At 36.6% G+C, this 15,426-nt stretch overlaps 1 protein-coding gene across 2 annotated transcripts in view; it reads left to right on the top strand.

The window, feature by feature from the left end:
* The window catches only part of TTC29 (tetratricopeptide repeat domain 29), a 388,892-nt gene that overhangs the window by 292,469 nt on the left and 80,997 nt on the right, over nucleotides 1-15,426 (top strand). For both annotated transcript variants that reach the window (XM_026499440.4, XM_057310110.1), the window contains one exon: nucleotides 7,054-7,177. In XM_026499440.4, the coding sequence (XP_026355225.3) occupies nucleotides 7,054-7,177 (124 nt within the window). The remainder of the gene's footprint in view (nucleotides 1-7,053; nucleotides 7,178-15,426) is intronic.

Raw genomic sequence — 15,426 nt, 5'->3', positions numbered from 1 at the left:
TCTCTGTCTGTCTCTCTCAAATAATGAATAAAATCTTTAAAAAGTCTATCTACCATTCTATCTATCTATCTATAATAATCAAAGTAGTATGGGGACATCTGGGTGGCTCAGTTGGTTGGGTGGCTGCCTTCGGCTCAGGTCATGATCTCTGGAATCGAGCCCCACATCGGCAGCGGAAAGTCTGCTTCTCCTTCTCCCTCTGCCCCTCCCCCCTGCTTGTACTCGCCCTCTCACTCTCTCTTTCTCTCAAATAAATAAAATCTTAAAAAAAAACAAAACAAAAACAGGGGTGCCTGGGTGGCTCAGCTGCTTGGGCGTCTGCCTTTGGCTCAGGTCATGATCCCAGGGTCCTGGTATCGAGCCCCACATCAGGCTCTCTGCTCAGTGGAGAGCCTGCTTCTCCCTCTCCTTCTTTCTCCCACTCTGCCTACTTATCCTCTCTCTGTCAAATAAATAAATAAAATCTTTAAAACAAAAGAAACAAACAAAAACAGTACAGTATTGGCATAGAAACAGACACATAGATCTATAGGACAAAATAGAGAGTCCAGAAATAAACCCATATATATATATAGTCAATTAATTTACAAAGAAGAGCCAAGAATATACAATAGGAAAAGGACAGTTTTTTAAATAAATAGTATTGGGTAAACTGGACAGCTACGTGCAAAAGAATGAAATTATACTACTATTTTACACCATGCACAAAAAATTAACTCAAAATGGATTAAAGACAAATGTAAAACCTGAAATCATAAAACTCTGAGAAGGTAGGCAGTAAGCTCTTTGATGTATGTCTTGGTGATTTTCATTTTTTTGGAGCTAATTCCAAAAACAAAGGCATAAAAGCAAAAATAAATAAGTGAGACTACATCAAACTAGAAAGCTTCTTCTGTACAGCAAAAGAAATTATCAACAAAACATAAAGGCAGCCTACTGAACTAGAATATTTGCAAGTCATATATCTGATAAGGAGTTAATAGCCAAAATAAATAAAGAACTCACATAACTCAATAGCAAAAAAAAAAAAAACCCAAACAATCTAATTAAAAATGGGCAGAGGATCTGAACAGTCATTTTTCCAAAGAAGACATTTACATGGTCAATAGGCCATGCTCAATATCACTCATCATCCGAGAAATGCAAATTAAAACCTTAATGAGGTATCACCTCTCACCTGTTTGAATGGCTATTATCAAAAAGACAAGAAACAAATGTTGGCAAGGGCATGGAGAGGGGAACCCTCGTGCACTGTTAGTGGGAATATAAATTGGTACAGCCACTGTGGAAAACAGTATGGAGGTTCCTCAAAAAATTGAAAGTAGAACTATATGATCCAGCAATTCCACTTCTAGATACTTACCTGAAGAAAATGAAAACACTGACACAGTGCACCCCTGTGTTTACTGCAGCATTATTTACAGTAGCCAAGATATGGAAATAACCTAAGTGTCCATCAATAGGATGAATAAGAAACAGTATATATATACAATGGAATTCTACTCAGCCATAAAAAATAATAAAACCTTGCCTTTTGGGAAAACATGGTGAACTTTAACAGTATTAAGCTAACTGAAATAAGTCCAACAGAGAAAGATAAATACTTAAGCTGCCACTTCTATGCGGAATCTGAAAAACAAACTGAACAAACAAACAAAACAAAGCAAAATGAAACTCATGTATGTATACAGATTGGCAGTTGCCAGGGAGAAGGGGGTTTAGGGGTTGACCATAAGGGATGAACAGTGTCGGGAGGTACAGACTTCCAGTTGTGAAGTGAATGGGTCATGGGGATGTGGTGTTCAACAGAGCAACTCCAGTCCGTGGTATTGAGTGTACTTGAAAGTTGCTGAGGGGGAGTGGATCTTGAAAGAGTGCTGGGTGTTACATGCAAGTGATCATGGAACACTACATCAAAAACTAATGATGTACTGTATGGTGACATACATACATACATACATACATACATACATAAAAATTTTTAAAAGCAAAAAATATTTTGTAACTTTTTAATGAAGACAGGCGGTGACTAGACTTATTGTGGTGATCATTTCAGTGTAGACAAGGGTTGAATCATCACATTGTAAACCCGAAACTAATATAATATTGTATGACAATTATACCCAAGAATAGTTAAGAATAGAAATAACAAGGCAGGTTGACATATTTTTCCAAGTCGAATGTAAGTTCTAATCTTAGATGATTCTTCACCTCGGTTATACACATAATTTCCCAGTCACTCTAGTTAATTTTGTAAAGCAGCCGAATAATTTTTAATTTGCCTGCTAGTGATTCTGACACACTTAGCCCATTTGTGGGATTATTTTATGAATATTCTAAACTTATTAAAATATTTTTCCATGAATTTACTTATTGCATATGCTGACCATTTCTGATGGGAAAAAAAAAACCTCAAACTCTTGCCACTGAGAAAGGGGAACCCTCTTACACTGTTGGTGGGAATGCAAGCTGGTACAGCCACTCTGGAAAACAGTATGGATGTTCCTCAAGAAGTTAAAAATAGAGCTACCCTATGACCCAGCAATTGCACTACTAGGTATTTACCCCAAAGATACAAATGTATTGATCTGAAGGGGCACCTGCACCCCGATGTTTATAGCAGCAATGTCCACAATAGCCAAACTGTGGAAAAAGCTGAGATGTCCATCATTAGATGAATGGATAAAGAAGGTGTAGTATATATATAAAATGGGATATTACTCAGCCATCAGAAAGGATGAATACTTACCATTTACATCAATGTGGATGGAACTGGAGGGTATTATGCTGAATGAAGTAAGTCAGTCAGAGAAAGACAATTATCATATGGTTTCACTCATGTATGAAATATAAGAAACAGCACAGAGGATCATAGGGGAAGGGAGGGAAAACAGAATGGAAGTCATCAGAGAGGGAGAAAAACCATGAGAGACTCTTAGCTATAGAAAACAAATTGAGGATTGCTGGAGGGGAGGCGGGTGGGGGGATAGGGTAATGGGTGATGGGCATTAAGGAGGGCATGTCATGTAATGACCACTGGGTGTTATATGCAACTGATGAATTATTGAGCTCTACATCTGAAACCAATGTTGACTAATCAAATTTAAATAAAAGTTAAAAAATTCTTGCCACTGAAAATCAAATATTACCTTTTATATTACTTTTTTTAAGAAGTGCTTTCTCAACTGTTTATTGCATGTGGTAATAATATAGTTCATCAATCACCTATTATAGACATTCAGGAAAAAAATTATTCTGTGTTGAGTTCTATTTGCTCAGAGATTTTAGGTGAATACTAAATTTTGCTGTTTTAACTGCAGCCAGGGAAATGAATGCCATTTTGCAAGTGAATTTTTAAGGTTAGAAATGTTGATATTTTGATGCCCACTATCTAAACAGAATGCTGTTGAATATGTGATTGCTTTATGATTATACACATATGACATAAACACAAGCACAAAAATTTAGGTATGTTTGTTTTTGCATAAAATTAAATAAAATGAATAGATACATATAGAGATTTAGTAGAACTGTGAATTAGACCAGTTTTAGAGTTGTTTGCTCTCATTATGTTCTAATTACATATCATGAATATATAAATTCAGTGTGAATTTTAAACTTCCTAGAAAATATTAATCAAAAATTAACTAGCCAATGAACTACCCACTATACTGAAGGAGTCACTTTAATTTTAGATTTCACTGACTCTAAGATTGCTTCTATGGGACGATGCACCTTACATACTACCAAAGAAAATACTCTAACTGAACTGTAACATAATAACTCTTATTGCTTAGAATTTTGATTTTATACTTAACAAAAGAGCTATTTTAGGCTCATCTACACACAGATATTTTTATCACTCCTAAGCATTCACGTAAAAAAATACAAACAAGTTGATTATACTCCTCAAACATATTTGCATTCCAAGTCCAATTCTTCTGAATCACTTCTAGATCAGAATTGTCACTATTTTTTTCTCAAACATATTATTTTTTGTGCCATCAAGAACATTGTTACTATAGCTTTTCTTAAAATAGTGCTCCAGTATCATCTCCAGTATTTTTTCCAAGTCATGGTTACTCAATTTGCCCATTTTGAAGTTGGCATTTTCTTAACTTTCAGAAGATTTCAGAGAGGTTTTTAGAAAACAACCAGTCCTCCCGTCCCATTCTGAAATTATCTTTAAATAGTTGTTAACAGAAATATCAGGGCATTGCAATTGTTGGGTCGTGTCCAGGATGATAAACCTAATCTGTTTCTGCACCAACAGCTATGACATGACTGTTCCCCATCTGACAATGATTATAAGATGCCTACCTGTTGTAAGTCATTCTGATTTCAGAATGTTGAAACATGGGGAAATGTGTGTTTTACTGTAATTGCACTAATTGAAAAGTTTGTAGCAAAGCTTCTGTATATGCCACATTCGTTACTGTACCATCCGGAGCTCCTATGAGTAAATCCTTGCAGTATAAACTGAGAAATATCCATGAGAGGAGCAGTTCAATTGCAAAACAACGTCTGCATTTCAGAATTTCATCCTGTGAATTATTGAGTCATGGCATAGGTGTTCGCTGGGAACTGCTGACGTATGAAAACAAAGGGAGATTCTAGGGATTCAAAGACATTAAGAAATAAGAGTTTTTCCTTTATTATAGCTAATTGAAGACTACAATGGTAACTTTTCGGTTATTTTAAAACCTCTAAATTCTGGATTTTGTCACATTAATACACATTTTCAGTGGTTCTGATATGAGTTAACAACAGAATTTCATATAATCTTAGATTCACCATTCTGTTAGGAATTGGAAAAAAAATTAAAAATCCAGAGAGTCAACAGATATACTGAATTTTTTCAGCACACTTAATTTGGAGCCATTTTGAAATCACTTCTTGCTTTGTCCATAGCATTTTAATTGTTTATGGCATGTCCCTGAATCAGCAGCCAAACATTCCCCCGCTTGGTTTCAGCCTCCTCTACAAAATCAGTCACAGTATATTATACCTTGAATATAGCTGTTTTCGAAAATTACTGTCTCTTCGGTTGCGCAAATATTTTTTATCTTGGTTCTTAATCTCGTTTGCCCTTATGAGAGTGCGCCTCTCAGTGGGCCCCCAAGCATTCTTCACATAGGACATCACTACAACTGGCTCCTAAAAGATCCTGTCTCCTTAAACTGGCTTTCAAATTTCAAATAATTATCTCCTTTAGAGAGATTTTGAGAGTCTTTCCACTCCTCTCTCTCCTTTCTGTATAGTTCTTGCTCATATAAAACTAAAATTTGTATATACTTGAAGTGGCATTCAGATCATGAAAAACTGATGAGTATTTGGGACTCAGATTTGTAAAATGAGAGCAGAATTCAAATAGTAGAAGCTTCTGAATATAATTCATTGAAATCTTTAAAATGATGTGCCCCTCAGTTCTTTGTGAGAGAAAAAAAAAAATAGCCAAACTTGTTTTAGGTAGTTTTGGGAATTTGAGTTTCTGTAACAATCTCCAAAATCTCGGTGGTATATCACAATGAAATCTTATTTCTTCCTCATATAAATTCTAGTGGTTTGCCAGATGGTTGTGCCATGCCTTCCAGAAGCCAGGCCCTTTCATCTGGGGGCAGTATCTCTCTCTCATTCTTTGGAGTCCTGGTTGGGGGAATTCTGAATACCCCATTTTCATCTTATTTGTTTTAATATCTCCTGCAGGTATTGCCTCCCCACAAAGGCCTTGCTTCATTTGCAAAGTAGGGTGGAAAATTTCAACCTTTTCAGAGGTTTTATTTTTTAAAAAATGACAGCTTCCTTGAGATATAATTCATATACCATATATTCACCCTTCTAAAGTCTAAAATTCAGTAGTTTTTAGTTATATTCAGAGAGTTGTGCAAACATCACCACAATTTAAGTCGGATCATTTTTGTCACTCCGAAAAGAAACCCCATACTTCTTAGCAGCCACTCTCCATTCCCCTTCTCACCAGCCTTTGGTAACCACTAGCCTACTTTCTATTTCTATGGATTTGCCTATTCTTTTTTTTTTTTTAAAGATTTTATTTATTTATTTGACAGAGACAGCCAGCGAGAGAGGGAACACAAGCAGGGGGAGTGGGAGAGGAAGAAGCAGGCTTCCAGCGGAGGAGCCTGATGTGGGGCTCGATCCTGGAACGCCGGGATCACGCCCTGAGCCAAAGGCAGACGCTTAACGACTGTGCCACCCAGGCGCCCCTGGATTTGCCTATTCTGGACATTTTATGTAAATGGAGTCATACGATATATGTTTTTTGTGACTGGCTTCTTTCATTTTTTTTTTTTGTTTGTTTGAAGATTTTATTTATTTGACAGAGAGAGACACCGCGAGAGAGGGAACACAAGCAGGGGGAGCGGGAGAGGGAGAAGCAGGCTTCCTGCTGAGCAGGAAGCCTGATGCAGGGCTCCATCCCAGGACCCTGGGATCATGACCTGAGCCGAAGGCAGATGCTTAACGACAGAGCCACCCAGGCGCCCTGGCTTCTTTCATTTAATGTGTCTTCAAGGTTTATCCATGTTGTGGCATGTATCACTAAACTTCATTCTGTCTTATGGCAGAATAATATTCCATTGTATGGATAGACCACATTTTGCTCATTCATTCAATTGATAGACATTAGGGTTGTTTCCATTCTTGACTACTGTAAATAATGCTGTCATGAACATTTGCGTACAAGTTTTTGTGTGGACATAATATTTTTATTTCTCTTGGGCATATATATAGGAGTGGAACTGCTGGGTCATATGGTAACTGTATATCAAAATTTTTGAGGATCTGCTAAGTTGTTTTCCAAAGCAGGTGCACCATTTTACAATCCCACCAGCAACACACGAGGGTTTAAAGGTTTAAGTTTTCACTCGCTGTATACTCCAACAAAGACAAGCCACCTATTTTTAAATTCGCATTTCACATTTCATTATCCTGAACCATTTTGCACTTTCTAAAGCAAAGACACAAAATCTCTTCTCTTTACTGTGACATTAAATGAGATGATACTCCAATAGTTTCCTGTTTTATTTATTCCAGCCAAGGAGAGATGACAGAAGCAATTAAATACTTGAAAAAAGTTGTGAAAATTGCAAGAAACAATTCTCAAAGACTAGATGTTGTGAGAGCAAGTACAATGCTTGGGGATATCTACAATGAAAAAGTGAGTATATGTGTTTCTTTCTTGTAGGGAGAAATTCTCAGAGTTTTAAAATTCTATTCCCATTTGACTCTCACCTTCCCATAATAGGTTATGCAGAAAGACCCCAGGACCGCAGGATTTGCTTAACACACAGGGCACTTACTTTCTCTTCTCCCAGGACCTGAGTGCCGTCTTGGGCACAGTCACTACGATCTGCTAAAACTGATTCATATCTTCACAGCCAGTGAAGATTCTAAGTGGTTTTGGATTTGAAGAGCAATTAAAACATTTCAACTCAAAGAATATCATTATAATGGTTGGCTCTTATCTGCTGACACTAACATTCATCTCCCTTGCTCCAGATTCTCATTTCATTAATTCAGCTGTGATATCCCTGCTAGGTTCTTCAGGAGAAGAAAGGACAATCCCAAGAGTAATTCTGAAGGAAATACAGAATTCTAGCTTCAGACTGGTGATGTGAAAGAAAAGAGAAAGAAGAGAAAGTCTAAAATAAAAGTATCTTATTCAAGAGGCCATTACTAGTGAAATGAATTGGTCATAACGCATTGATCTTTTGATTTATTTTCTCCTGAGTTTAGATTTCATTACCCAGATTTTTCTTTAAGAAACAGTATAAAAGAGGCTTTTTTCCCCTCTAGTTATAATTGCTGTTTTTGATAATGAATAGGATCTATCGTTTTTGAGGGCAGTGTCATTCATAAACTGTTTCTACACCTTGTCTTAGTCTTTTTTGAGAGGTTGTGTATGTAGTGATTAAAGGCACTAATTCTGAGACTCAAGTGTTTGGTGAAAACCTACTTCTTTACTTCTAAGATCTGTGGCCTAGGACAAGTTACTTACCTTCTAGGTGCCTCAGTTTTCTCCCCTCCTAAGGTTGTAGTGAGTATTGAGTTAATGAAGGTAAAGCAGTTAGGATAGCGCGTGGCAGGGGAAGCAAGGGCCAGCTATATAAGCCATTATTATTCTGTGCACCTTTATGTGGTCTCATACAACCCCCCTTTTCCTGAGGCTCAGAGGGTTTCAGTAACCCACCCCAGGCCTCCACGTTTCTAGGTGCCATTGGTATTCAAACCCTTCCTCTAAACCACTACAGTCTTTTATTTGCCATATAATTGACTTTGATGATTTCAGAATTAATTAGGCTTTTTTTTTTTTAAGGAAATAGAGTTTGAAATTAATCTGAATGAATGCAACTACCATCTTTAGAATTCATGTGCTATGGGACACATGCATTCAAACAGGGTATCTGATTTCTTTTTACATCCCTCTCTCTCACTTGCCCTGGCTCATTTGCTTCCTCTCTCCCAATATCCACTATCATTAAACCCCCTTTTTCTCTCCCCTTTGTCACTCTCCTCCTACTTTTCTCCTCCCCTTGCTCTTCTCTCCTGCCCCTGTTTTTTTGGTCTGCTCTCACCCTCAGTGGTCCTCTCCCTCTGGTCTCCCCCACTTTGTTTCTCCCTCTTTCTTTGTGGCTCCCCCACTTGTCACCCCAGGTCTCTCTCTCCACCGTGTGCCCCTTCTCTATGGTGCGACTCTACTCTGGTGACTCCTCTCTCCTGGATCTTGTTTGTGCTTTTGTCTACTTTCGGGATACCATGCTGAAAAACAGACAAGGCTCATGCCCTTGTGAGGCTGGCAGTCTGATGGGTGCTTATCCTGTAGTAGCGCAATTGGCCTTCCTAGTTATACATAGTCTTACTTTTTAAAAGGATTGTTCTTCAAAACAGAAGTGCAAGAAACACAAATTGCTTTACCCTCCCACCAAACAATACCCAGAGCTCAGTGTGTTAGTATAACACAAACATTAAATATCAGCTTATATTCTCCTAATTACAGAAAGCATAAGGAAAATAAAACAATAAACCCTTCTGAGGGGTAATTTTTATAGTTGCATTTTTTAAGCTTTTTGCCAAAAGTTTGTATCTCTTTAGTCTGTATCCTCTGGTTATTAATTCTTGAAGAAGAGTCTAATATCTTAAAGGCTAGAGACACAAATACAATCCAAAAGCTATGTCAATTAACAAAGGTTAATTTTTTACCAGTTTGTCCCAATTCTGTTATAAAATTTGGAGGATTCCAGGTATTCATGCTATCTTCAAATATACATTCCTTCAAATATACAAGTTGATTCATACATCTTAGTGATTCTTTATATTTTAATGTAATAAATAGTCACTGGTAAATAGTATAGTATTTTTAAATAATTTTTTTTTGAGAGAGAGAGAGAGCATGACAGGGGAAGGGGCAGAAGGAGAGAGAGAGAGAGAATCTCAAGCAGGTTCCATGCCCGTTGCAAAGCCTGATGCGGGGCTCAGTCTAACAATCCTGAGATCATGACCTGAGCCGAAATCGAGAGCCAGATGCTTAACCAACTGAGCCACCCAGGTGCCCCTTAAGTATACAATACTGTAACAATTTTGTGACATCACAGACTTCAAAACAAAACTTTATTTGTTACTAAAATTGTTAATGTTGCATTCAATTTTTGTGCATTACTGTGATTCTTTGTGGACACTTCCTCAAGTCAAAAAATCTACTGATTACTTCTCAGGCTGACTGAGTTGCTAAATCATTACCAAGAGTATGATTTGAAAATATATAACAAAGTGGGTTTATTAGAACCAAATATAGTTATTATAGTTATTTTTCCTTCTCGTGTTTTTGAAACAGGGGGATACACTTGATGACATCCTGAGTTTCCTTCTAGTACTACAAAGTCATTTCCTAGGAAAACACTGACAAGGAATTATTTCATGTCTCTCATTTCAGCTGCAAATGGATGTTTCCTAATGATATTAGATGACTTTATTCCAGTTATACACCCGGACAATCTCACAGGCTGTTTGCATCACATGCTATCTGTTACGCTTTTCCATGAAGGAAACTAGCAGGACAAAGAGGAACCTCACTGATTTCTGCCCACTTGACCTTGAATCTGCACTCGCTACTTATTAACTATGACCTGGGGCACATGAATTCTTTGATCCTCAGTTTCTTCATCTTTCAAGTGTAAATAATAGGATACCTTGAAAAACTATATAAGGACTGGAAATTTATAAATATGTACGTGGTGCCTAGTCAAATCCCTAGCACATGGTGGGTACACAAAAGCACTTAGCTTCTTAATATGCTCAAGCTCTGATCTCTCCCTGCAACGTTGGACCCATAGCCCACTGCTTGCCTGACATCTTCACTTAGACGGCTTCAAATATAATCTATTAGAAACTGAACTCATCATTTCCCCCTAAATTCTATTTGTCTGTTAACTTAATGTTCAACTATGGTAGAATATGATTCAGGTATTTTCTAGGCAAACTGTCTTCTCAATCTATGAGCTCCCCCATCTGACCTCATCCAGGCCCACAGCATCCATATGCGGATGACTCCCAAATTTCTATCTCCAGCTCTGATCTCTCCTTGGGACTCCAAACTCTAACTGCTGACTTAGCATCTCCACCTGGATGTCTAATAGACATCTCAAATTTAACATGATTCCTTCCTCCCAGGCTTCTCTATCTGAATAAATGTCATTCTCCATCTGCCCAGCTGCTCAAGCCAAAAATCTGGATATTCTTTGATTCTTTTGATTCTTTTCTCCTTCCTGCTCCATACCTAGTCCAAAGGAAATCCGGACTTTTATGCCACCAAAACATATCTGAGACGCACCTACTTCTCTGTATTTGCTACTATCATCCCAACAGTTTATGATACTCTGTTTTCTCACCTACACTACTCTAGTAAGTTCAAGCCCATTCCCTAATTCTCGCCCATATAATCCAGTCTCCACGCAGAGGTCCAAGTAGTCCTTTTAAATGTAAATCAAATTATGTTATTTCTCTGATTAGAACACTTCCATTACTTCCCATTCTTCTGGGAAGAATATTCTGTGTGAGATGTACACCCCTCCCCCATCTCTGACTTCATTTCTTCCCACTCTCTTTATCGACTCCACCACAGCCAGATGGACTTGAGAGCTTGTTCCTGCCTTAGGACATTTGCCTTAGCTGGAATGCCCTGTATGGAATGCTGTCCACCCTGAGCTTCACAGCACTGAATTATTGTCACCATATCTCAGTTAAGTGCCACATCTTCGGAGAGGCCTTCCCTTGGCAACCTGACTAAAAGTAGTCACATGGGTGAAGGTAGTTCAAAGTTACAAACTTCCAGTTCTAAAATAAGTCACTCTTGGGGGAGGAATATACAGCATGGCAAGTGCAGTTAGTAATACTGTATTATATATTTGAAATTTGCTAGGAGTAGATCTTAAAAGTTCTCATCACACAAAAAAATTTGTAACTACATGAGGTGGTGTTAACTGAACTTATTGTGGTGATCATTTAGTGATCTATGCAAATATCTAATCATAATGTTATACACCCAAAACTAATGTACTGTCATATATCAATTATACCTCGATTTTAAAAAGCAGATGAAGGTGCTTTGAAAAGGTACTTGTATTTTGTCTCTAAGATGGCATTATTATTATTCGTAAGGAAAACTGTTGAATCACAGCTACCGTTTCTGTAATTTGAGTCCTCAGACAAACACATTTTCTTTTTTTTTTTTTAATGGTTTTTTATTATATTATGTTAGTCACCATACAGTACATCCCCAGTTCCCGATGTAAGGCTCGATGATTCATTAGTTGTGTATAACACCCAGTGCACCATGCAATACGTGCCCTCCTTACTACCCATCACCGGTCTATCCCATTCCCCCACCCCCCTCCCCTCTGAGGCCTTCAGTTTTTTTCTCATAGTCCATAGTCTCTCTTGTTTCATTTCCCCTTCTGATTACCTCCCCTTTCTTTATCCCTTTCTTCCCCTACTGATCATTCTAGTTCTTATGTTCCATAGATGAGAGAAATCATATGATAGTTGTCTTTCTCTGCTTGACTTATTTCACTTAGCATTATCTCCTCCAGGCCCGTCCATGTTGCAGCAAATGTTGAGAACTCGTTCTTTCTGATAGCTGAGTAATATTCCATTGTATATATGGACCACAACTTCTTAATCCAGTCATCTGTTGAAGGGCATCTCGGCTCCTTCCACGATTTAGCTATTGTGGACATTGCTGCTATGAACACTGGGGTGCATATGGCCCTTCTTTTTACTACGTCTGTATCTTTGGGGTAAACACCCAGTAGTGCAATGGCTGGATCATAGGGTAGCTCAATTTTTAACTTTTTAAGGGACCTCCACACTGTTTTCCAGAGTGGCTGTACCAACTTGCATTCCCACCAACAATGTAGGAGGGATCCCCTTTCTCCACATCCTCTCCAACAATTGTTGTTTCTTGCCTTGTCTATTTTTGCCATTCTAACTGGCGTAAGGTGGTATCTCAGTGTGGTTTTGATTTGAATTTCCTTGATGGCTAATGATTTTGAACTTTTTCTCATGTGTCTGTTAGCCATTTGTATGTCTCCATTGGAAAAGTGTTCATATCTTCTGCCCATTTTTTGATTTGTTTATTTGTTTCTCGTGTATTGAGTTTGAGAAGTTCTTTGTAGATCTTGGATACCAGTCCTTTATCTGTAGTGTCATTTGCAAATATCTTCTCCCATTCCGTGGGCTGCCTCTTAGTTTTTCTGACTGTTTCCTTGGCTGTGCAGAAACTTTTAATCTTGATGAAGTCCCATAAATTCATTTTATCTTTTGTTTCTCTTGCCTTTGGGGATGTATCATGAAAAAGTTTGCTTTGGCCGATGTCGTAGAGGTTGCTGCCTATGTTCTCCTCTAGAATTTTGATGGATTCCAGACAAACACATTTTCTTAATCCACAATGATGAAATCTAATCCACTATATTCTATGGGGCTTTCCAGGCATGTGAGAGAGAAGCCAAAACATTCAGTCAATAAAAGTATCTGTTTTGTTGAAAAAAATTTTGTCTTCCACTTAATCAAAATATCTGAAATCTCCATATTCCCCATTTCTTTTCATTGAAGTCCTGAAAGCTGCATGCCAAAATAAAAATTATATGAAAAAGAAAAAAGTAGCCCCCAGGTCACTCTTTAACATTACTTTAATATTCCACATAGCACTCATCTCCTAGTTTTCTTGTTTATGATGTTTTCTTATTCTTTAGTTTGGCTAGAATAGAAACTTAATGAGAATAGGGACCATATCTGCCTTGTTTATTATTTTGTTAGTGATCCTAGACAAGAAGGTGGCACAGAGTTGGTGAGCAAAAATATGTGAATTCATTGAATCAGTCAGTAAATTTGTAACCAGTTTTCTACCTCTGGAGAGTAGGATTCTCTCACTTTAGAAATTCCAAACTTCTATTTCACTTTTGTACAATGATTCTGAAAACTTGTACTGAATCTTTAAAAGCAAATCTAATAATCCTGGTACTCGTCAGTCTACCTTTTTAAGCCTCTACAAACTGCCCTCATCATCTCTTTTCTGGCTTCATACTATTCATTCAATGTATTCTATTTGTATTTTTTACAATCATTTCTAAGAAATATTATTATAAGACCACAATTAATATTAGAATTAACTATTTTCTCTAGTTACTACAGTGTTGTTATAATTAAAGTTAGGACATCTTTAAAAGATCATTTATTCTAATTAGTTTACTTTTTAAGATTAATCATAGAAGATGGGCCACCCATCCCACCCTCCTGATGTGATCTTTTGATGAAAATATATATTTAATATAGACAAGTAAGAATGCTTTAGGGAAAATAACTAGATATAGACCTTTTATGAGATTTCTCATTCCCTAATAAGATCAGATAATAATCACATAGTTAAAACAATGATAGTGGGCCCCTGGGTGGCTCAGTCGGTTAAGCATCTGCCTTAGGCTCAGGTCATGATCTTGGGTCCTGGAATTGAGCCCCAGGTCGGGCTCCCTGCTAAGTGGGGAGTCTGCTTCTCCCTCTCTCTTTGACCCTTTCCCCTGCTTATTCTCAATTGTCTCTCTCTCTCTCAAATAAATAAATAAAATCTTTAAAAAAATTAAAAATTAAAAAAATAAAACAATGATAGTTCGAGACTAAAATAGTAAAGAAAATGTGTAAAAAATGGTATTTCCTTAGTAATAGGAATATGTTCATTTATTTTTGAGCTTGCTCATTGGATAGAGTGACATTTTAGACACACTGAGAAGGATCTGGTAAGAATCAGGAAAATGCATGAAAATTCTATATTAGAGTGTAATAATGCAAGCTTTGTTTTAAGGTCTATGATGTCATCAAGATCCTGACCTGAAATTGTCTCCTAAATACTTACCAGTGATATTTATAACACTAAACAAAGTTCTCTTTTCCAATAAGATGCATTCATGAAGTGATTAATTCACTTATATATTCTCAAATTCGTATTTAAGATTGCCAAGATTAATTACTACTCTTTTGAATTTTATAATAGGATAGGGATTAACTGATAACAGAATTGAACTGTAGAACATTGGACAGACCCTTTGGAGAAGAGATTAAATTTAGATATTAAATTCTTTAAGAATTGAGAATCTAGAAATGCAATACACATTAATGAAATCTCATTCCAAAATGGTATGTATAAAAATGCTTGCGTCTGAGAAGAATTAATGTATTTCCTTAATAGTGTTTTAAACTAGAGAAATTTAGCTTGATACCAGTTTTATGGCAGTTGTGTCTGTGTCTAATGATTGAATACTAAGCTCAATTTGCAGGAAGAATAATTATGTGTAATTGTAATTATAATTATAATTAAGTAATTATGAATAATTATAATGCTCCTATTTTAGGGGGGAAAACACTTGTTAAAAAAATCTATAAATTTTAGGTATAGTAAATTCTGTTAACTGCTGAATCCCCACTGCCTGGTATGGAGCTTGGTACATAGTAGTTACCTGATGAATAAGTTCATTCTAACATAATAATATATACAGTAATTCTGGAAATTTAAATATATGTCCATTTATTTATGATCCCTAATTTCCTAATTAAGACGTTCGTCTAAAACAATAAATAGCCTAATGCTCAAAAGTATAATTAGAACAATAATTAGATATTTATACTTCTCTGTTTTTAAAAATGGAAATGTGTGGTCTAGTCACATATGTTCATTTATTTTGTCCTATATCTTTGATGTTTAGCAGAACAATCCAAAATATTAACTAGTTTTATTTTCATCTTCAATATTTATATTGTTTCTCAATCATATAATTTACTTGTCATACAAATGTCTTTGATACCATTTTATTTTTTCTAATTAAATAACTGTATTCTCATATAAGTTCTATGTTTTACACTTTG

Source organism: Ursus arctos, unplaced genomic scaffold, assembly GCF_023065955.2.
Source record: "Ursus arctos isolate Adak ecotype North America unplaced genomic scaffold, UrsArc2.0 scaffold_11, whole genome shotgun sequence".
Taxonomy (NCBI): domain Eukaryota; kingdom Metazoa; phylum Chordata; class Mammalia; order Carnivora; family Ursidae; genus Ursus; species Ursus arctos.
Note: the sequence above shows the minus strand (reverse complement) of the source record. Positions and strands in the feature narration are given on the sequence as shown.